Source organism: Hippocampus guttulatus, chromosome 18, assembly GCF_054856545.1.
Source record: "Hippocampus guttulatus isolate MCC_2025c chromosome 18, RoL_Hgut_1.0, whole genome shotgun sequence".
Classification (NCBI taxonomy): Eukaryota; Metazoa; Chordata; class Actinopteri; order Syngnathiformes; family Syngnathidae; genus Hippocampus; species Hippocampus guttulatus.
Window position 1 is genome coordinate 8,564,350 of NC_141278.1, and position 23,747 is coordinate 8,588,096.

The 23,747-nt window shown below is 45.0% G+C and overlaps 2 protein-coding genes and 1 long non-coding RNA gene across 3 annotated transcripts; 2 read left to right on the forward strand and 1 right to left on the reverse strand.

Moving 5' to 3' along the window:
* The first annotated feature begins 67 nt into the window (after positions 1-67).
* Positions 68-6,409, forward strand: fkbp9 (FKBP prolyl isomerase 9). Its single transcript, XM_086136886.1, has 9 exons — positions 68-582; positions 1,386-1,531; positions 1,699-1,888; positions 2,233-2,378; positions 2,467-2,656; positions 2,993-3,328; positions 4,379-4,524; positions 4,733-4,896; positions 4,980-6,409. Exons 1-9 carry the CDS (start codon positions 380-382, stop codon positions 5,157-5,159), a joined length of 1,701 nt encoding a protein of 566 aa, XP_085993012.1. The 5' UTR covers positions 68-379; the 3' UTR covers positions 5,160-6,409.
* LOC147191029 (uncharacterized) lies at positions 2,181-8,641 on the reverse strand. Its single transcript, XR_015103748.1, has 2 exons — positions 6,911-8,641; positions 2,181-5,586 (listed from the first exon to the last, which is right to left on the reverse strand). It is a non-coding gene; the product is annotated as an uncharacterized LOC147191029 (long non-coding RNA).
* A 2,821-nt stretch (positions 8,642-11,462) lies between these two features.
* On the forward strand, positions 11,463-23,747 carry LOC147191030 (uncharacterized). Its single transcript, XM_086137635.1, is given in 27 exon segments — positions 11,463-11,702; positions 13,089-13,123; positions 14,364-14,432; positions 14,499-14,592; positions 14,684-14,737; positions 14,808-14,947; positions 15,044-15,163; positions 15,272-15,329; positions 15,408-15,446; positions 16,119-16,175; positions 16,252-16,400; positions 16,493-16,594; positions 16,661-16,709; positions 16,846-16,926; positions 17,577-18,971; positions 19,048-19,169; positions 19,248-19,358; positions 19,471-19,528; positions 19,635-19,742; positions 20,309-20,974; positions 21,145-21,207; positions 21,312-21,445; positions 21,545-21,679; positions 21,750-21,807; positions 21,882-21,938; positions 22,011-23,280; positions 23,282-23,747. Coding segments are annotated over 27 exon segments (5,451 nt in total). The 5' UTR covers positions 11,463-11,656; the 3' UTR covers positions 23,463-23,747.

Sequence of the window (23,747 nt, forward strand, 5' to 3'; positions counted from 1 at the left end):
CAAGCTCTCGTAGACGAAGCAAGGGCAAAAACAGAATTAGTCCAAATAAAAACACACCAAATTATCCTAAGCGTTGCTTTTTGTTCGTATGTGGTTCATAATAGAACGGTTTTAGGCCAATGAATGACTTTTAATACGTTGCATTCAGCAGAAAGCTGTTAAACTCGATAACATAACATTTTATTTTGGATGCTGAACCGGATGATGCATTTGTGAAGTCTAACTTGACTGAAGGTCCTAAAGGAGCAGAGACCGCGAAGGCAGAACTTTGGTCCACCTCGGCGTAGACTGCAAGGAAACCACCCGGGGAAGGAAAGAAGGAGGGCCGGAATAAGAACGTTTCACCATCTCCTCAAAGTCGGTTCAGACGCACAACAAAATGCAGCGAAGCATTCAAAGGTTCGGGTGTCTGGCAATTCTGGTGGCGCTGGCTGCATGCAGCGCGCCCCTGGTTCCATTTGACGACATCGTGATCGAGAAGACTTTCGTGCCCGAGAAGTGCGCGCGCGCCGTCAAAGTAGGTGACTTCGTCCGGTACCATTACAACGGCGTGTTCCCGGACGGCAAGAAGTTCGACTCCAGGTGAGCCTGACGCATGCACGCGCAACTGGTACACCGTGATCATTTCTTTAGGCCTGTCGGTTGGTACCGAGAGCCACGCAGGCAACATGTCTGAGCTGTGCAGGGGGCACACATGCAGAAATAGAACCCAATTAGTACTTTAAAAATAGAACGATTGCAGACTATGGAGCATTATACTTTTATTGAGGACACTTTCTGAGTTGTCAGTTTAACAGTGTGAACATAATCGCCCACTGTGCCCTGTACTGCCTGAGGTCCATTCATCCCAGAAGAGGACTTGAGACAAAATTGACCGCCTCCTCGGCTGAACTTGCGAAAGCAAACTGAATTGCCTTTGTCATGCTCTGTGGTCTCAATTTGGTTTGAAGAAAAGTGGTTTAAGTTCACTTTGCCCTGTATCACCCACATTAGGGCCATTTAGACCCAAAATGGAATCACGAAAAACTAGACGTCTTTTGATTGGACTTGTGCGAAAGGTAAAAACGAATCAAATCTTTGTAACACCCTGATGTGGACTCAATCTGGTTTTCCTAATGTGAACACAAAGTGGTCTCGGGTTCACTTTGCTTCAGACCTGAAATCGGCCAGAGAGAAAATAGACTCGTCTTTTGATACAACTCATTGTGAACGCTAAAATGAATTGAATCCCCTTTTTTCAACATTCTGATGCGGCCTCTAAGTGGTTCACTTCAAGGTTTCTGTTTGCTTAATGTGAACACAAAGTGGTTCACGTTCCGTTCGCATCGTGTTGTCGTTATCTTGACTGTCTAAATGACTAAACCAAAAGTCTTTTTGTGTTGCAGTTACGACCGTGGCAGCACCTACAACGTGTTTGTGGGCAAGGGGCAGCTGATCCAGGGCATGGACAAAGCTCTGGTGGGCATGTGCGTCAACGAGAGGCGGCTGGTCAAAATCCCTCCGCAACTCGCCTACGGCAAGAAAGGATACGGTGCGTTTGAAATGTATTCAATATGGCAGGAAAAAAATGTCAAGCCAGAGAATTTGGTTTCAATTTCGGGTTTTTAGACTCATCTAGGATTTGGAGTTAGGGTTTAAAATGACGGTTTCAGGTCAGGGCTAGAATTGTAAACAGATTTGTATTTGCGTGTCTTTCAGGCGACATCATCCCGGCGGACGCCATCCTTCATTTTGATGTGTTGCTGCTGGACGTGTGGAACCCTGAGGACGGGGTGCAGATCAACACCTACCACACCCCCGCCATCTGCTCTCGCAAAGTGGAGGTGTCCGACTATGTGCGCTACCACTACAACGGCACGTTGCTGGACGGGACGCTTTTTGACTCCAGGTACATGTAAGCTTCTGGCTATGCATGGCTTTAATTTTATGAAGCCATGAATGTGGTTGGTTGGCAACCAGTTCAGGATGTACCCCCCCCCCCCCCCGCCTACTGCCCAAAGACGGCTGCCACAGGCTCCAGGGCACTGTGGAAATGTGATATATTCCCTATTGCAACATTTTATTTGATAATAACAAGTGCAACATGAAAATATGTTTCTGTCTCTCAGTAAATGGCTTTATTAGACAGCAGAAAGCATTCAATTTTGTGACAAAAATGATACGTTTTGACAATGAAAATCATCGGTGCCTCTTTTTATTGACAAAACCAAGCAACTTCCGTTGTCTCGCCAGCCACACCCGCATGCGGACGTACGACACTTATGTGGGCATCGGCTGGCTGATCGCCGGCATGGATCAGGGCCTGCTGGGGATGTGCGTCGGCGAGAGGCGCATCATCACCATGCCACCGTCGCTCGGATACGGCGAGAACGGAGACGGTGAGCAAAAAACCCCTAAAATAAAACCCCAAACAATTTTTTGTCTCCGTATCCCGTTGAAACGAACGTCCAAGATGCTGTCCTGCAGGTAGCGACATCCCAGGTCAGGCCTCCCTGGTGTTCGATGTGGTCCTGCTGGATCTGCACAATCCCAGCGACGGCATCGCCATCACCAACCAGCAGGTGCCCGAGCCGTGCCCCCGAAAGTCAGTGGAGGGAGACTTTGTGCGCTACCACTACAACGGAAGCCTCCTTGACGGCACCTTCTTCGATTCTAGGTGTGTAAAAGCGCCTAACGGCCTCAAGAGGGCAGCATTATATCGTCAAGGCAAACTTGTTGGTCACAAAACGTTGCATTTTTGGCATCCCGTCCCCGCCCCTCCATAACTAAATAAATAATGATGTATTCGATTAGGAAAGTGGTAGTTTCCAATTGAGATATGACAATGTTAATGGTGTTTTGCGCTGTATATCAGGATTAAACTAAGCAGACTGCAAAAGCTAAGCTATGTGGTTGTTTTAAATCCATGTACAGTGGGCCCCCACTATTTGTGCTGGATAAGGACTGTCTGACCCTCGAATAGTGATAATTTAATTGGTTTCCCCCCCCGCAGCTATTCTCGTAACCGGACGTACGACACCTACGTGGGTCGTGGCTACGTGATTGCCGGCATGGACGAGGGGCTGATCGGAGTGTGCATGGGCGAGCGACGCACCATCACCATCCCGCCGCACCTGGCCTACGGCGAGGAGGGCACCGGCTCCAAAATCCCCGGGTCGGCCGTCCTGGTGTTCGACGTGCACATCATCGACTTCCACAACCCGTCGGACAGCACCGTCATGACTGTCACAAGCAAGCCAGACCCTTGTGACAAGCTGACCAAAAAGGGCGACTTTGTGAAGTATCACTACAACGCCACGCTCATGGATGGAAGCCCCATCGACTCCACGTGAGTGACTCTGCTGGCGAGAGGGTGTGCCAAGGGGGTATGCGTGCTTGAGTTGTGGCCATAGTAGCTGTGTATGAATGTGTTTATTTTAATTTATTTTTGACCCTTTGTTCAATAACGTGACAACTTGTGGGCCATCATAATGTGTTAATAAATAGAAAATACTTTTTCGGCGGAGGGTGGGGGGGAGAAATTGTGTGCCACTGCTAGAATGATGAATGAAAAAATACGGAACCAATTGGAATGATAGGGAATAACACTGGATGGAACGAATCATGTGAAAAGATTTGAAGATCCTATTGAAAAATGTGGAGTGATGATTCACACAAATAGCAGTGGTACCGTATTGGCCCGAATACAAGACGCCCCTGATGAGAAGACGACCCCCTCTTTTTCAAGACTCAAGTTTGAAAAAAGACTTTTTGAACACCAAATTAATTTTTATACAGAAAATAATGTCAGTACATCTGAAACAAATGATTCTAACAATATATTTGAGAGAAAAAGCATGTTTTTTGCCTCATTCAAGTCTTAATATCAGAACATTTAAATATGTAAACTAAAGTGCAATCACATTCGCAAATGAATGGCTTCTGGTTTTTGAAATGTAAATGACATCCTAACTTCTCCTCAGCTGCCGGTTAACTTGGCCGATCTTCGATCCACTTTTCTCCAGATTGGCGCTACGTTTCTCCATTTTGTGTTATCTCTTCTATTATTTTCTTCTCTTTTCTTTTTTACCGCTATTTTTTATTTTTCTTCTTCGTGCTACCGCTATTTTTATTTTTATTGTTCGTGACGAGTTCGCTTTGGCCTGGGGAGTCAAATTCAGCATTCGCTTCGATGGTGTCTGGCGCCATCTAGTGTCGTGAATGGGTATAATGTCTAGACCCCAAATATAAGACGACCCCCACTTTTTCAGTCTTATTTCAATGCAAAAAACACCGTCTTATATTCGGGCCAATACGGTAGTTAATACGTTGTGGTTGCCAATCGTGAAATGGTGGCTTGATATGAACCTATGGTGCGTTTCTCTGTCTGTGATGTAAGGTACAATTACGAGAAGACATACAACATTGTACTGGGCGCCAATCAGGTGGTCCCCGGGATGGAAGAAGGGCTGCTGGGAATGTGTGTGGGTGAGCGGAGGAACATCATTGTCCCCCCGCACCTCGGGTACGGAGAAGAAGGAGTTGGTGAGTTACACACTCAAAGTTCCCATTATGTCTAAAGCTGCATTTCCAACTTAAGTTTTGGTGAATTAAAATCTTCCTTGACCCCAAAGTATACAATCCGTCTTCAACTCTGGAAACTTCAAAGTTCCTGGAACTGAACGTATCAATTGCATACGTACAGACACACGCACAGAGGCTAAAGCTAAGATAAGTGTAAACTCATCTCTAGTTGACGAGGTTCCGGGCAGCGCGGTGCTGGTGTTTGACGTCGAGTTGATGGAAATGGAGGAAGGACTCCCTGAGGGCTACATGTTCATTTGGAACGAGGAGGTGAACGGAGATCTCTTCACCGAAATGGACACTGACAAAAACGAGCAGGTGGAACCATCCGAGGTCTGTAGCCCAAAGGCAGCCATTTTGTTTTGAAGCAGCCTTTTTTTTTGTTGTTGTTTGCTGATAGTTCTCTTGCCTTACAGTTCACCGAATACATCAAGCGCCAGGTGAGCGAAGGCAGAGGTCGCCTGGCGCCTGGTTTCGACCCGCAGCGCATCATCGACAACATGTTCAATAACCAGGACCGCGACAGCGACGGCAAAATAACCGCTGCGGAATTTAGGCTCAAAGCCGACGAAAGCACCTCACATGATGAGCTATGATGGGACTCAGAGATCACAGGGAGATGGTAGGTGAGGCGAAGGATTACAGGGAGGGTAGAGTTTGGTTTTTTTTGTTTTGTTTTTTAAAGACTGGCCTGATGCTCAAATGAGATTTTACATCAGGGCGGAGACGCTTTCTCTATCGGGATCATTTTAAGTCTTCCAAAGGCCATGCTATATTCATGAAAAGAATCTTTTCCAACAAATAACTGTTGGTTTTAGATTTCATTATTATGTGTACAAAAAATGCTCCAGTGTGTGTGACAAACAAGGCTCTTCCTTTTGTCCCTTTTTTTTTTTACACAGCAGTACCTACTTGGCAATTTTAGTTCCTGGAACTTGCGGTGAAAGTCACTGTCCTGTGGCAGCTTTTCCACCTGCAGTTCTGGGTTCATAGGTACTTCGGTTTCTGGAAGCCGTTTAGTCCCTGCAAATAAAAATAACCAAAAGTTCTCAGAAATGTAGCTTTGAAATGCAGCCACAGGCATAATGTTGAGCAACTAAATTGTTCATTCAACCAGAAATACCCAGAACCTAAGCAGTATTTACCTTTAGGATACAAAATTCAGTCATAGATCCGTTTGTTGGAAGTACCGAACCAAGCTGGTACTGTGCAGTGAAAGAGCGAAAAAAATAAATAAAAATCACTCCATTCAATCTTTTGGTTTAGGGAGCTGCCGTGAATGTCCTCTTGACTTGTCAATGATTTTGTTTGTTTGAATTTTTGTTAGGTTTTCTTATTTTTGTGTGTGCTGTGTATGAATGACAACAGGAAAGTACAGTACTTCAATGTTATATGGAGTGTTTGGTTCGAAGGTGGCCCTTTTCTCTCCGTTGAGGGGTCCTACCCGGGCACATGTGGGCCCCTCGAACCAAACATGCAATAGGTGCAATGATGGATGACTTGTGAATTATCTGTGAGTTTTTTTATTTTTTACTTTTAAGAACCAAGTCATAATATTACTGCAATGCAAAAATCTGAGGTCAAAGTGTTTCTTTTTGAAAGAAGTAATGTATTACAAGGACAACATATCAGGAAAATGAAATTTTGCTAATTTTCAAAACAAAAATCTGAGAATATGAACAAAGCAAAAAAAGGTCAAAGTTGTGGTCAATTGTATGTCGTGTGCATCACGGCTCTCCCCAGAGTAACTGAGTGCAAATTACTCTTGGGCCACTATTTGTACGGTAAACAAGAAAATGTGTTAATAAAAGAATTGTTTGAAAAATAAAGTATCTGTGAGACTAAATGTGTCTTTTGTGTGCTTTATTATCCATCCGTTCATTTTCCGATCCGCTTTATCCTGACAAGGGTCGCGGGGGGTGCTGGAGCCTATCCCAGCTGTCTTCGGGCAAGTTCGTGTAGTACCCTCACATACCGCTAGGGAGAAGCAACAGCTAGCCAATTACCTTGTGTTTCGACCACTCGAGACAAGCGAATTTGTGCCGCATGAATGCAGGACGACAGTGAAACAATAAATATCAAAGATTATAAAATACTTTTTTGTTTGTGGTCATTGATTCTTATCACTTTTATATGTTACATGTTTGGCTTAAAACTATGTATCGCAGACAGATAGACTTTGACTATAGACCTCACTCTGAGCCTTGGAATATGACCGCCAGTTGAAATTTATGAGGTGACCTTGATTTGAACTGCCTTGGCAACAGAAAATACTGTTAACATCTTTCGTGAACATAGACCACACAAGTACGTAAACGCGTCTGGTGGCTAGATTGATGTTTCCTACCTACAGGTGTGTTCCATCCAGAACATTAAGATAATGTTGGGGGAGCGTCCTCCTCTCCCCCGCGTGTTCGTTGAATTTCGGACAAGGAGAATGTTGGTAATCCAAATAAGGGCTGGAGTCGATGAACAGTTCCTTCGAAGCTTTTAATAACTGAATATTCTGGGCACCCGCGAATTACAGACAATGGCTGCGCGTCACGAGTGCGAAGCAGGAAAAGATTCACATCATTTTTACACCATCAGAAGGGCGGTGCGGAGACACACAGTGTGATATAACTTTCGTTTCTCCTAAACCGATTCTCAGCTTGGCGCATTCCAAAGTTTGTGCGTCTTCAGCAGGGAGTATTCCAATTCCAGGTGATGATTGTTACAAGGACGCCAAGCTACACTGTGGGCTTGGGAAAGTTTTACAGCATGACTGAATATGAGCAGAATACAGACTTCATTAACTTCTGAGAAATGTCAGAACATCTATCATGTTTTATATGAACACGACATCAAGAACATCGGAGCATAAAAATGATTAATAGTGATGTGTCGGCCCGGAGCCAGACCCTACGCCTTCTCCTGGAGACCAGGGGCGCGCCGAGGCGTTCCGCCTCTTCCCGGGCGTCAGCTGAAGGATCCGGTGGGCCGACACAAAAAAGCGAAGAGACGATCCTTAGTCGAGCCGCAGATCAGGGGACACACCAGAAGTTTCTAAGAGCTTGAAGCCGAGATCATTCAAAGTCCAAATACAAACTAAGTCCAGAGGCTGTGGTGCAGGCTGGTCACAAACTAGTTTATTCAACCAAAACCCAGAGAGGTACAGATGTGCACATCGGAAAACTCTGAATTCTCCCGAGAATACACACAGGTTTTATAGCGATATGAGGGGCAACCCCTCTCATTTCATTGGTTAGTTTTTACGATCGTTTGTTAACTTAATGGTGTCATACTGCGTTGTGTAATTCTGATTGGCTGTGGCTTTCTTCGTTAGCTAGATTTTAATGGTATCTATACTTACTTCACAACTTGGTTTATGGATTATAATGGTATCACAGTTGTTCTGTTTATAAAAATATAATAGGGGCCCCTACCGGGCCTTTGTGTGATTGCTTGTGGCTTTAACCTTATCCGTATGCGTGGCCACCTAGCGATGATTTTTTCTGGGCAGACTGCAGGTTTTTTGCTAATCTTAACAATGACCATTTTAGGACAGCTAACTTGCTTTGCTATGTTCTGCTAATCTCAACAATGACCATTTCAGGACAGCTAACTTGCTGCGCTATATGTTCTGCTTATCTTAACAATGACCATTTAAGGGCAGCTACCTTGCTTTGCTATAGTAACCACATTCCATTGTAGGGTCGTTACCTTGTGTAGCTATAGCAACCATACTCATTTCCCGCTCGCTACATTGGGATATACAAGGCTTGTATTCTTTACCTTCAAACATACACCGTTTAACATAGAACAGATACTGATGTGTCGGCCCGGAGCCAGACCCCACGCCTTCTCCCGGGGACCAGGGGCGCGCCGAGGCGTTCCGTCTCTTCCCGGGCGTCAGCTGAAGGACCGACACAAAAGAAGCGAAATTCAAGGTTTCTTAGTCGAGCCGCAGATCAGGGGACACACCAGAGGTTTCTAAGAGCTTGAAGCCGAGATCGTTTAAAGTCCAAAAACAAACTAAGTCCAGAGGCCGAGGTGCAGGCTGGTCACAAACGAGTTTATTCAATCAAACCCGGAGAGGTACAGATGTGCACATCGGAAAACTCTGAAAAACTCTCTGGAATACACACAGGTTTTATAGCGATATGAGGGGCAACCCCTCTCATTTCATTGGTCAGTTTCTAAGATCGTTTGTTAACTTAATGGTGTCATACTGCGTTGTGTAATTCTGATTGGCTGTGGCTTTCTTTGTTAGCTAGATTTTAATGGTATCTATAATTACTTCATAACTTAGTTTATGGATTATAATAGTATCACAGTTGTTCTGTTTATAAAAATATAATAGGGGCCCCTACCGGGCCTTTGTATGATTGCTTGTGGCTTTCACCATATCTGTATGCGTGGCTACCTAGTAATGATCTTTCCTGAGCAGACAACGGTCGGTTAACAATTTGACATAGAACAGATACCCTTATGCACTCGCACTTCAGTACTCTCTTTGCTGGGTAGGTCAAGCCGTTGATGAAATGATATAGAAACGCATTGAGTGTTTTTTTTGTCCGAATGAAACCTATTAGCAGAAAGCAAAAGTTGATAGCTAATACGCTTCGTTAATGTACAATTAGCTTCTGGGTTCCACATTTGTTTGACCTATTAATTTCTCTGTTCGACAACCGTATGCCCGTTTTTTTCTCTATCAGCTATGAGTTATTAATGTGGTTTAACACAGTATTAATATAAAACAGACACTACAATACCCCAATGCACACGCACTTCAGTACTCTCTTTGCTGCGTAGGTCAAGCCGTTGATGAAATGATATAGAAAAGCATTGAGGGTTTTGTCCGAATGAAACCTATTAGAGGAGGTCAAAAGTTGGTAGCTAACATGCTTCGTTAATATACAATTAGCTTCTTGGTTCCACATCTGTTTGACGTATTAATTTCTCTGTTCGACAACCGTATGCCCGTTTTTCTCTATCAACTATGATTAACTAACGTGGTTTAACACAATATTAATATAAAACAGACACTACACAGCGTTGAACTTCAATTATGGAGGATCTCACAATTATAAGATAAAATGAGTAAAGCAACTGTAAGGCTCTTTAACTGACTATCATATGTATAACAGGTCATTCACTTGATAAACTGATAAAGTGGGTGCAATGTGCCACCGTAAAAAACAAATGTATATAACAGTAAACTACACAAGCATAAATGCTATGTCCACCCCGCCCGCTCCGTAACTTTTTCTGGACGGTGTGCAGTCAGAACGAAGCCCGGAGGAGGCAGGGGACGAGGAAAGAGAAGAAGAGGAGGGAGGAAGGGAGGGAAGGAGGCGTGGCACAGCTTGCTCTCTCTTTATTTAGCGGCCGCACAAATAATTTTGGAACTGGAACAGACGAGAGCCGCTGCTCATCTTCTCAAGAGCCATTTACCTCTCCGTTTTACGGCTTAATTCGACTGAGACATCTTAGCGCATTGGCTTTTCACGTCTCCCCTCTATGGTGAACTCGACACTACGTAAGCATGTGGTTTTGTTTTTTCAAACTCCGTGCACTTAATTAAGTTTGGACGTTTTTTTCCCCCTAAATGGTCTCGTTTTTCGAAATGTACTTCGAGCCAGCAACTGGTGAGACGGTCTAGCATGCCATATAAGTGGTAGCACACACTCAATAAGGACGTTTGACTTTTGTGTTTGTATTTAATTGTGAGGACCACAAGACGGTAAAAAATTCTCAGGGGAAGATGACAGGTACAAAGTGACGTGTGTGATGTAGTTCCTTGGGGAGGGGGTACAACATTTGTGTGTGTTCTCGTAAAGAAAATAGTGATACAATTTTATAAGAAGGAAATTGTCGTTTACGAGGGCAAATGAAAAATGACCCGCACTTTATGCTACAGCGCACGCTTGTGTTTTGAAGTTCGACGCAATTTTCCCTGTACGCGGGAGCTTGTGTGTCACGTGATCCAGACCAGGTGCTATATTTTGTCTAATCGATCGTTACGTGTTTGATTCGGTCGATAAAAGTGGCCGCTCCATTAGCAGATTGCATCAATGAAGAAAGGCGCGCAGTGTACAAATTCGCCGTATTTAGACAATATGGAAGCGGCGTACTATCGAAAAGTAAAGCGTACGAGTGGATCGAAAAGTTTAAACGTAGCCGGAGATTGCTTGTTCATTGTTTTCGTTAGTGGTTGATGGACGTCCTGCTTCTTCTGCGTGGTCCACAAACCCGTGTAGTAGTATAAAATGTTGATAATTTTTGACTTTGGAATCCTACGTTTTGTTTTCGCTTTTGCTGGTTTACATGGTTCCAATATATCCTATGTCTTAAAATACACCTGTTCTCGTCAGCCCCTGCTCCACACCTGTTAACTAATCAGCTACTAGGCTTGTGCAGGTGCGTCGTGTTTATTTAGCTGCCATTTTTTGTCATGTCTAGCCTAGCCAACTTGATTTTTTTTGGGGGGGGGGGGTACTTTTGACACTTGTAATTTTGTTTTTGCCTAATTTAAACTTTTATTAGAAGTCTTTGCTGCAGTGATCTCTAAACATGAGTGCTTGTCCTAGGGTTGCAACTGCTGACTCTGTTTTAGTTTGGGGAATAGTTTTGTACCTGTGCCACCTCTGCAAGGAAGTTGTGCTGGACCACGGGATATAAGAGCGCTTTCCCTCCAGTTGAGATCAATGCAAATGCTACGTAAATCGATCATAGCTTTCAAATTGGCCTGCCTTGTTTTTTTGTACACAAATGGTCTACATGTGCACATGTCTTTAGAACTTTGCCGATACGTTCAGTCCAGGAAGGCCTAAAAAGAAAAAAACTAAACCATTTGAATGTCAGCAAAATTGGACCGCTTAAGGTTTGTCTCTGATATTAATCCCAAGTCATTTGATTCTTTACCCTGCTCATGTTTGTACAGACTGACAATTTCACTGTTTCCCTTGTCCGTTCAGATACTAAATTTGCCTTGCACGCTTATTTCCACGTATGAATCCTTTAGCTACTTCCAAGGTATGCAACCCGCCTCTATCGTAGAGTAGTAACTCTTCTGTCATGTTCTGATTTAATATGCTTCTCCTCACCAGCGATGCACTCTCTCAGTGGGTTTGTCAGGCTTCCCTCGCTGCTTGAAGGTAGATATTCACTGAATCAATCGAAAATATCCTGAGCTGTCTTCGAGCTTCACGTTTTGTCTCTCTGTCCTCCGCCTCATGCCGATAATTGTTAAGAACTGAGAGATTAACAGATGAAGAGCCCCCCCCCCCCCGACCCTCTCTGATCAACTGTACCCTTCTGGGTGGGCAAATGGATAAAATCACTTCAATTCTCAACAAACATCTGGTTATTTGTTAATCTGATTAATGATTAATAATTTCCCCAATGAATTCAAATTGGGGGAGGAAATCTGTGTGTAGTGTCGGCCCCTAGCCGGACCCACGCCTCCTCCCGGAGGCGAGGGGCGCGTGGAGACCCAGGTGTCTGAGTGCAAGGCCGAAGTTGGTCACAAGCGAGTTTTATTCATTTAAAACCCAGAGAGGTACAGATGTGCACATCAGATCATCTGAATTCTCCAGGGACAAAGCACAGGTTTTATAGAGGTTTGTGGGGCCAACCCCTTTCATTTCATTGGCTGGTACCTAAGGACGCCCTTCACTCTTTGTCAATTCTAATGGTATGATACGTTGTGTAATCTTGATTGGCTGTGACATTCTTTGTCAGCTAGATTTTAATGGTCTCTATAAACAGTTTCATACCTTGGTTCTAATTTATAATGGTATCACAATGGACTTTATTTTAAAATATAATAGGGGCCCCTACTGGGCCTTTGTGTGATTGCATACGCTTTTAGATTTAACCGTATCCATGATAGACACCGTATGCTTGGCAACCTAATGATAATTAATGCAGAACAGACGATAGTCATTACATGTATGCACTTCGCCACGCATATGCGCTTTGCTAATCTAATGATGACCATTGCAGATCAGCTAACGGGCATCCTTGCTAATCTAATGATGACCATTATCTTCCGCTCGTTACGTTGTGATATATTACGTTTTGTTTTTTACCATAAAACCGACACAGCAGTGACTTGACTGTGTTAGAGACTTTGGCGTGAGTCTTCAAATCCGTGTGTTTTTTTTTTTTTTTTTCCAATGAACTAGAAGCTTCAGATGTGAAGCGTGTACTTGGCACTTGAACAAGTGAGAAAGGACACGCTACGAAGACGAAATATGATCTTAATCCTTTCATGGTCCGTGTAACCCGATAACATAAGATGTCCGCTGTCGTAACCGCTGTCCCTGAAAGGGTTAAACTTGGAGGGACTTTACGTATGCGTGCATGCGCTCATAATTCAGTTTTATTGCTTAACCCACTGCTGTTGAGAGCCCCCCCTCCTAAATAAATAAATAAACAAATAAATCCAGGATCTCGAGGTCACTTCACGTTCTAGGGTAAAGGAATGCTGTCACCTCCGAAACTAATCCTGCCACTGTATGATTTGTTTTCTCTGGTAGGTGGTTCTGAGAAGTCGCACAAAATATATTGTCAGGTAAAGAAAACAAGCACATTTTCACCTCTTATGGAACATTTTGCTTTTCCACTGCACGGTACTGTTGGGGGGGAATCTGGCCTTTGTCTTCGTCCGCGTGTTCGTTAATTTCGGGTGGTGAGGATGTTGGCTGTTGTAGTGTTGGCCCCTCGCCGGACCCACGCCTCCTCCCGGAGGCAAGGGGAGCGCGGAGGCGTCTCGCCTCTCCCGGGGGGTCGGCAGCGGGCAGGAGGGCCGACACCGATGTTCCTTCATTGAGCAGTAGATCAGGGCCGGAGTTGATCAGTAACTAAGTACAAACTTAGTCAAGAGTCCGAGTGGCACGCTGGTCACAAAGAAGTTTTATTCACTCAAAACCCAGAGAGGTACAGATGTGCACATCACAGCTCTAAATTCTCCGGGGACAAAACACAGGTTTTATAGAGTTTTGTGGGGCCAACCCCTTTCATTTCATTGGCTGGTACCTAGGGACGCCCCTCACTTTATCAATTCTAATGGTATCATGATGCGTTGTATAATTCTGATTGGCCGTGACATACTTTGTCAGCTAGATTTTAATGGTATCTATAAACGGTTTCATACCTTGGTTCTAATTTATATTGGTATCAATTTATTTTTAAAATATAATAGGGGCCCCTACTGGGCCTTTGTGTGATTGCATATGCTTTTAACCGTATCCGTATGCTTGGCTACCTAACGATGATTATTGCCGAGCAGACAACAGGGATTTTTGCTAATCTTAACAATGACCATTTCAGGGCAGCTAACTTGTTTTGCTATGGCAACCATACTCATCTTCCGCTTGCTACGTTGTAATGTATTAAGTTTGGTATTCTTTACCACAAACAGACATCACTTAACATAAAACAGATACACACACACTTCAGTACCGGTACTCTCTTTGCTGCGCAGGTCAAGCCGTTAATGAAATGAAACGGAAAAGCTTTGAGTGTATCTGTCCGAATGAGACATAATAGAGGAAATTGAAGGCTGCGGAAAGGAGCTTTTTATCGGGGAAGGGGGGGCGGGGGATGCTATAGTTAGCGTTTCTCGCAATGTAACCTCAAAAGGTACAATTACCGGTACACATCGAGAGACCAGCAGCAGCGTGTCAAGTTTGTTAGGGCGCCAGTAGTCAAGTCTGGAAGGTACCGTGCAGTGGTACAGGTGGCAATTCGGGATACCTGTTTGTAAATCTACCATGCTTTGGGAAAAATAATCGCTTCTCCATAATTTGCAGAACTGCAATATCAAGTTGGACACGCCGGAGCAATATTTCCAGCACGTGCACAATAAGAACCACAAAATGGTGCGTCTGTTACATTGAATCCCTGGGATCATGTAGTTGGATCATTAGATTTTTTTTTTGTTCTAGATGATGAAGCGCCTCTCCAGCCATGGTAACGGTAACTCATCGTCTGACACGGAAGGAAGGAAAGACTGCGACCACGCGGCGGCCGTGGCTGAAAGTGCGCAAAGTTGCTGAGCACCGTGAGCCAGTGAGAACATCAATTTCAAGGTCGTCGGTTTCACATTTTAAACATACGCCACGTCCGTTAGGTCTGACGCTGGAGAAAGGGATATTCGAGCAACTGGACAAGCGCTCCGTGCCAGGTGACGATCCGTTTCACCGTCCACTTTGGCTCTGACTACCACGTGATCGTCATTCACGTTTGTTAACTAGGTGCATCCATGATGATGTTTTGGCACAGCTCGGAGGCCGCATCCAAAGCCGTTTGCGTCTGTTGTGCTTGCCAGGATGCTTTTCCGGCGTCGTTACTGATAAAACACTTGGATTCGCACAGGCATCTCCTGCAAACTCTGGTCAGCTTTTTTGCAAACGAATAATTTATGCTGGCTCTTAAAAACCTGTTACTTTATTTTTCTTAGTCACTGTGAATTTTACTTTTGACACGGTAGTTGCATCTAAATCCCTGGCGGCTGCCGTTTGGTTGGCGACAAGTTCCGGAAAGGAAATCGTTGCAGTCAGAGTTGGAGGCGGAGGAGAAGAAAAGAGGGTGGTGGCAGGTGGTTCTTAAGGTTAAAAAAAAAATACTTTTTTCTTTTAAAGTGACACAAATACTTAAAAAAATAACCCACATCCATTTTATCTCAGGAAATTTAAGATTTGTTTCACCTCTCTCCCAGGTGATGGATTTTCCCTGCTCAGTGTTTCAAGATCTCAATCCACCAAATTACCAGAAAGGTTTGCATCCAAAAATATCAACTCGTCTAACAGTTCTAAGTTAGTTTCCATCATTTTAATTCATCACTGTACCCGCAGTGAAGGACAAACTCGGGCGGCACCACGTTGTCATAAGACGTAAGGGTAAACTCTTGGCCTGATTTCTCCGCAGACACTTTGTTTTTATTTGTGCACGCCTACAAAGAATTGGTGCTAATTTTAACAACGCATGGTGTGTCGCCATTTTAACTCATTCACTCCCAATGACGCTTTTAAACGTCTTTTCAGACTTGGTCTAGAATTGGCTGGTACTGAATGAGTTTTTAACCAGTAGCGTGTAAAATTCATTCTATGTGCATGGCATGTTGTGTAGCGTGTCAAAAGAATTGACCGTGAGACATGAATGATTTGACAACCTGCTAGTTGGCGTTGAAATATTTGCATGGCTGGCAACGGTGGGATTCGAACTCCAAAAGTGGGACATTGCCGTGACCTAAACGGAACCGCGCATACCAACTCTTACTCTTGAACAAGGTTGATGCATGCCACCATCTGTGCGGCTTCACACCCTGTGTTGCACGATGTTAAGGCATGAGGCCGCTGCGTCTGTGCGAACGCTCAAATTCCTTTGGCAATGATCCGAACTGAAGAGGCAAAGACGAGGTTCTCGCGTCTTACTCTTTGAAAACGCAGCGTTTTACTAAAAGCACACAGAGCTGCTCTGCAGCAGAGAGCTTGATGTGAACCTAGCGTAACCCCATGTCATGTTTCATCTCACTAACATGAGCAAGGGTTGTTGCATCTTTTCAGTGCTACTGTGCCAAAACTTCAGCCGACACCACAAACATGGGACTTACCCGCTTTTGGGTGAGTAAGAGAGCAGTAGCAAATTGGCGAAACGTTCGTTCTTCCCTGAAGGGCGCTGAACATTTTACCATGGCAGGGCGAAATTTTATTGTGTCGCACGAGGCCCACGACACGGCCTGCAACTCCACCTACGATTCGTTGCTGTGTCTGCTGTGTGGAAGACGGCTGACTGAGCAAGAGGGTCACGCGCACGCTTTCAGCTGGGAACACGTCACTATGTTTCTCGTGAGTGCTTTCGCTTGCCCTGAATGTTTTTACGCTTGAATTCCGAACGGCATTGAACATTAATTGTGGCGGTTGGGTTTGTGCTCAAAAAGGACCGTTTCCATCCTGGCTCGCTGATGGCCAATTGCGGGACAAAGATTTTACTGGATCTTGCAAGCCAGGCCGCACGTATTCACAGAATATCGGATATACAGGTCTGGCAAAGTAAGACTTCTGAATCAGAACGACAAGTCTCTGACTAACTCTTGTCTTTTACACAGAAAATCAAGTTGGATCGGCCCATCAGGGAACCTTGCAACTACGCCAGAGGTGATTTAGTTTCCAAATTTGAAACGTGACGTTTTACAGTGGCACTTTGTCACTTTTTGGAGTCACACGTTTAATGTCATTGACTTGGTGGCGATGTTTTCTTTTTCCTCATTTTCTTCCACCGTTTGCTCGTCAGTGAAATTAATCCTGAGTGCAGCACTGAGGAGGACGAGCAAGGGTCCGCTTATACCCCTCTTCCTATCACACGCACGGTTGGGTAAGCTAAAAAAAATAAGCTATAGAATTTATGTTGTGATATCCTCGCTTGCTTTTCAGTTTTGATATATTATTTTCAATTTTCGTAGTTTCATTGAAGTAATCATTAGATTTTTCGGAGGCGGTCTTGAACGCCTCTCGAGTCGAACGGAAGAAAGACAGACAAAGACGTACCTGTATTTGTTGAGACCGTTTTAAAAAAATGAACATCACAGCTCTCCTTTTTTCGGAGCTGCAACAAAAACGTATTTAATAAAGCAGCGACATAGTTCACCGAACCAACAGCAAGTTATAACATTGGAAGCATGTCTCCAGGAAGGAGCCATCTTGGAGCCGCTGTATTACCGTAATGCCCATACAAAAGACGCACAGGATTTTAAGGCGCTCGTGAGCTTTTAAGAAAATTGAAGACTTTTTGGTGCGCCCTAAAGTGCGGAAAATACGGTACCCAATTTTTTTTTAGGTCCAAGGTATGCGTTACTCAACCCCTCCCCTGTTCTGTCTGAACAACATTTTTTTTTTTTTTTTTTTTTGTCCCGATGCAAAACTTTTGTTGTCCAAGGTGATTGACATGCTTGGTTAAAACAAAATGACAGTCCAGTTTTCTTACTGCCAGATCTAATTGAGGGCTTTTTAACTGTTTCCTTCAAGTCCCCAAAGGAACATCATTGACCTCTGAGTACAGCGTGACACGCAAAATGACGGCGCCCCCTTCAAAGATCCCCAGCAGAAATCCCACTGACAGTAATAGGACCTCCGGACCCCAAAAGACTGTGAATCAGACCGGACTCAGAATTAGCGGCCATGTTTTGACATCCGCAAAAGAGGAAGGTGAGCGAAAGAGGTCGATGGATGCTCACGATGACAAGATTGGCTGTAAAAGACAACGAAGGGGCTCCAGAGAAATAACACATGAAGAAAAGCCAAAGCTGAAATATGAGAATTCGGACCAAAAGCAGACTGCGACCACCTACGAAACAAATCTAGCCAAGGCTGCAGTACCTATGTCCGCCTGCACCGAAACCACCTCCCAAATCACTGCATTCAAGTCCACAACATCGACCACCACTTATACTTCAAAGGTCAGGACAGCGACGACAACCACCTCAAGTGCAAATAGAACCGTGCATACCAACTCCTGCGCTCCAAAACTCACAGCCCCTACTTCCACTTTCACGAAATCCTGCGGTGTTACGGCAACCTCCTTGAATCCACCCCCAACCACAGCAAAGTCCATTGCCCCCTCTGCCAGTAGCTGCCAATCCTGTAGAGACACAGCAACATATTCCACTGCGACTTCAAGCGGCAACAGATTCACACCTACTGCCTGTACCGTTAAATCCTGTGATGTGACAGCAGTGTACTCCGGTGCGATTGCAACCACCGGAAAGTCCACTGCAGCTGTTAGCAGTTTTATTCCAACATCCTCTGGAGTTGCGGCAAAGTCCACAAGACTGAGCAGCATCCAGGCTCTTCCAATTTCTACGGTGACTCCACCTTCAAATCCAACCGCAGCCGTCAAAGGTGCAACCGCGGCCAAGCACCTGGGAGTGACCGCCATCCATGCCGCAACCACCACTAAACCCACGGCACCGAATACCGTTCAAGGCGCATCAACCTCTACTTTTAGTGCATCTGCGACGACTTCCAGGCCCAGTGCATCAGGCGCTCGCTGTGCCGTCTCGACCTCCAAATTAATAGCATCTGACTCCAGCCCCAAATCTTCATTCAGCATGTCAGGATTAGGCCACAAAGAACCTGAAGTTGGATCTGGTAGAGAAGCCGTGCGACACTCTCATTTGGCAGCCGTAAAAAAACGCACAGCGTTTAAATCGTCGGTCCGGTCTCAGGCCCAAGTAGCGACTGCAGCGGTTGGATCCAGAAAATCTCTGGCCTCTACCAAGAAAGTGAACAACAACAACACAGGGGGATCCCTTGCTGATCCAGAACCACGGGTCTGCAAGTGCTGCCCTTGTGCTGCCGTCCACGCAACCTCATCAGCCAATATATCGCATAGCAAATCTAAGGCGACTGTTTCAAAAGTCGGTGAGTGTTGTCGTTCAGCGACTCTGTATCACTTGGTCCTTGTGACAAATTTTTTAATTTGACGTTTTATCTTCAGGCCTCGGCTTTATAGTTGCAGTTAACAGCGATGGAAGGAAGCAGTCCTATTGCACTCTGTGCCACGTCAGATTGGGCCGCTCAAGTCACCCTACGGAAAATATTCACTTACACAACTACATGGTATGTGCGCCTAAGTCAGAAAAAGCACACGATGTGTCAGATGTTGACCGTGTGTGCCGTTACGATACGTCCAACAAGAAACGGAGATTCCCAGAGCTGAACGACAAGAACTTGGCAAGCGTCAACCAGGAGAAGTTTGCATTCAGCATGGCTGAGGTCGAGAAGTGTCTGGGACTTCGGAAGATCCAGGTGAGTTAAGTGTATTTTAACAAATACAAACGCATTTTGGATGTCCAAAGACAAATGGACTCCTATCTTGTCTTTTTGCCAAATGGACTCTTGGTCTTGTCTGTGCTGCTAGACAATAGCGGTGACCAACGACAAGTACAATGAGCTGTCTAGTCTCCCAGAGGCCCAAGGTAAATGAGAGAAAAATCAGACACAACACCTTTTGAGCTGTCCTTGGTTGCAGGACAAGCGGTACAGATGATGGAAGCTAAAATAATGGTTTGTCTTGATCTTCAGCTTTACAGAGATTGGAGGCTCAATTCCAAGTCTCATCCAACACTTTGGTGCCTGTAGGACGACAGTTTTATTTTGCCTCCTCGCAAGGAGCTTCAAGCCCGGAAGATGGTAATTGGATTTTGTCATGTTTCACACCCTGGAGAAAGAGAGGCGGAATAGTAGCCGGACTAACGTGGCGGGTTCTTTTGGTTTCTAAACAGTAAATGGCAGAGGTGGGCATTACGTCATTACTGATGGAAGGGTCGTTTGTCAGTCACTGACGAAGACCCGTTTTGCTGATGAATGACGAGGCTTAACAAAAAAAAAAGTTTAGCAATAGCATTGGTGAAATGGCTAGGCAATCGAGTGGGATTTTTTTAAAGGTGTATTTGGGTTTCTTTTGAATGTTTGACTTTCTAAGTAACTTATTCACTCCCAAAGACGTTTTTAAACGTCTTTTCAGGCTTGGTCCAGAATTGGCTGGTACTGAATGAGTTAATAATGGCATGAATGATTCGCCCTGGGCAGAGGTTGGGCATTTTGACTTGGCTCTGTTCCAGTTTTGTTTTGATAGTTAGTTTGAAGAAGACAATTACAAGATGTAGAACATGCCTTTTAGTGGTGTCCCTCCCCCAGCATATGGTATTTATGACAATCTTTATTCGTTTCATCTTTCTGTTTGGCCGTTGACACAGATGCCCTTGTTAGCACTGCTGATGATGAATATCCAACTCCTGAGCCGGAGGCCACTGTTCAAAGCATCCATGGATTCCGATGTGGCGAAGAGATTTGTGAGAACCACGATTTTGATGATCCCGATTTAAAGTTGGCCGAGAAGTATCCGGAAGATTTTGAGCCCTCAACTTCAGTTTTATTCAGCCCAGAGTCACAGACTGATCTATGTTTAAAGGATACTGAAAGGAATTGGCAAGGCTCTGAGCCCTCATCATCACTATTGGTGAGACCAGAGCCAAAGATTGGTGATCCAGGCTTTATGGACATTGAAGAGAATCTGTCTGACTTGACCGAGCCCTCAACATCGGTGTTGTTGGGACCTGACCCAAAGATTGGTGATGCGGATTCAAAGGAGACTGAGAAGAATCTGTCTGACTGCGGCGAGCCCACACCACCAACCCCGTTAGTCCTAGATCCTCCGATTGGTGATTGGGACTTAAAGGCTGTCGAGAAGACTCCAGAAGGCCCAGATGGGCCCTCACCTCCAGAGCTATTGGGAGCGGACCACCCACACATTGGTAATGCAGGCATGTGTGAGGATCTGGAAGGATCTAATAGATCAGGACCACCAAATTCAATTGCAAAACGCAAGGATGGAAATGTTGCACAGGCGCTCCGTCTTTCAGGTACCGTGTTTTCCGGATTATAAACTACCACTTCTTTTTTTCCTCTCCAAACTTTGAACCCGTTGGCTTTTAATGCAATATACTTTATTTTAATCCCCACCCCCCACCTCTCTTTTTAACCCCAGAGGTCACTGCAAGAACATGATGCACCGATGTTGCTTTTGTTGCAGGAAATGAAAGTAACTTGACTATGTTTTTGTGGGTGAGGGGACTGTTCGACCAGCCAATCTTAGGTGAGTAGGAGTGGCCCTCATGGACTACGCCCAACCCCCCCACCCCCACAAAAAAAAGAAATGCAAATAAGCAGACACTAATGAATAAGCGATTGCTCAGTCAGGTCTAGCATCTGTGTACGAGTGCCGTGGGGCGTCTGAAAATTCGTTCTACTTGTGTGAGGGCTGTAGCCAGAAATTCACAGTCAGTGACATCTGCCGGCACATGGTTAGCGTAAAGCATCAGCTCACGTACATGGTAAGGGAGTGTTTGACACTTGACTCTGTTACTCACATTTTTAGGACGAGACTTCAATTTTTTTTAATTACCGGTATTTTTTTATTTTTTTTCTTGCAGCTGAAGGCCTATCCTCATTTGATGAATTCATTTTGGTATGAGGACGACCTACGAGAGGAAATGAAACTCACCATCTTCAACCGCGTGGCGGTTGAAGTCGCTGCCCAGGAGCGATCCAAGAAGATGGACGCAAAGGTAGCCTTTAGCATACCATCACAAATCGCTCCTTGTGCTAAATACTTCTTTTGGGGGGCGGGGCCTGAAGGTTTTAGTCCTCTTTCAAGGCTTGTACGAGTCAGTTTGGAAAGCTCCGGTCAGAGAAGGTATTGTTGAATGTCACTTACGACCGGTTTTATTGTGTGCCATATATCAATTGTATACCTCCTATCGTTCAAAGCTCTCAACATGCTGCGGAGCGCCACCTGTCAGTCTGTCGTCTCATCACAACAAACTGGTACATCAATGCTTTGAGATGACAAATGACACACTTAATGTCTTCATTCTGAACGTTTTTTGCCTTTTGAAGCAACCCAGACGTCTGAGAAACGGAGCGGGCAGAACATGGATTTGTGTGTGGACTCGAATGCCGACTCGGTTTCTTGCTCCTCTTCAGCTAGCGCGTTCCTGACTCTGCAAGACACCCGCAGAAATTCGCACAGTCCGAAAGAACTGACGGTTTCCAGTCCTGTCTCTAGGGTGCCACCTGTCAACCAAGTGAAAGAGGTGATGCACTCAAAATGCAGGCCTCCTGAAAAGTTGGGTTCGCTCACCAAACCTCCTCCTGTTTTTCAAATGAAGAACGAACCAATGCTCTCAGAGTCCAAACCCCCTGTAAGACTCTGTCCTATCAGTAAGAAGCAACCTGGTTTACAAGTGAAGGCTGATCTTGTGCCCCATAAGTCTGGAATTGTAAAACCCCTTTCTGAGGAGCCACTTCGTGTTCAAGAGAAGGCTGACGTGAGCCCTTCACAGTCCGGATCTGATGCAACTGCCGGTCCCATTTCTGAGCAGCAGCCTTCTTTTCAAGTGAAGGCTGAGGTGAAGCAAAATAGTGGTCCCGTTTCTGAGCAGCAGCCTCGTTTTCAAGTGAAGGCTGAACTGACGGCACCAGAGTCCGGATTTCTTGAAACCTCCGGTCTGACTTTTGAAGAGCAACGTAGGAAACAACCGAAGGCTGAACGGATGCCACAAGTGTCCAGATCTCCTGAAACTGCAGGTCTTGTTTCTGTGGGGCAGCGTTGTATTAAGGTGAAGTCTGAAGTAATCCCAAAAGACGATGGATCTCCGAAAACTACTGGTGTAGTTTCTGGAGCCTGGCCGGGTTATCAAATCAACACTGAACCGCTTGTTAAGGAACGTAGCTTTCCTCTACCAACTGCCTCTTTGTTGACAATGTCGCAGATTTGTCAGGTCAAAGATAAAATGTCTCTCTCTTCTTGCGGATCCTCTGCAACTCCCATTCCAAGCTCGAAACCGGCGCCTAGTTCTCACGTGAAAGATGAAACGTTGCTCTCAGAGAACAGATTTCCTTTAAGTACTGGTTACATCACCGCAGCACCGCCAAGTTCTAAAGTGAAAGATGACCCCGAGCTCTCGGAGTGCAAACCCCTTGTAGCTACTCCTCCAGCCACCAAGATGCCTTCTAGTTTTCTGGTAAAAGGAGGGGCATGCTCCGAAGACGTTGCTGCGCCTGTAACTAGGGGCCCAACAATTCCTCAAGATAAATACCTTCACACCAGGAAAAGAGAAGCTCTTGAGTCTCTGGGTGAACTAATCAGGATTTGCACCAGTAAAACCAATCTGTGATCCTCCACCTGTCAAATGCAGACAGAAGACAGTGGAAGCAAAGTTGGCAAGGGCCTCTGTCGTCAACCCTCCGATGATTCCAGGAGATCCGGGTAATGGGGGGCCGAGGTCTGTGGTAGAAAAAGCCGAGTTCTCAGACATCCCCAGACGGAATTGCTGCCATCACCAGTAACCCAGCCCATAGTGTGTCACTTTTGTCTGTGCCAGCCCGTCACCACAAATGATATGTGATGGAGTAAAATTGGGAACAAATGATTCTAGTATGATTTATGTTTATGTGTGCATTTTGTGTCTTGTATTATTATTATTATTTTTAACTTTTAACTTTTCTTTTGATGGCGGCGCGGACACCCGCAGCGGCTGCTGTTGTTTGTTTTATGTTGAGAGGGAACAAATTTCATCTGTGCTGTATGTTACACATACATCACATTTGACAATAAAGTTGTATCCAATCCAA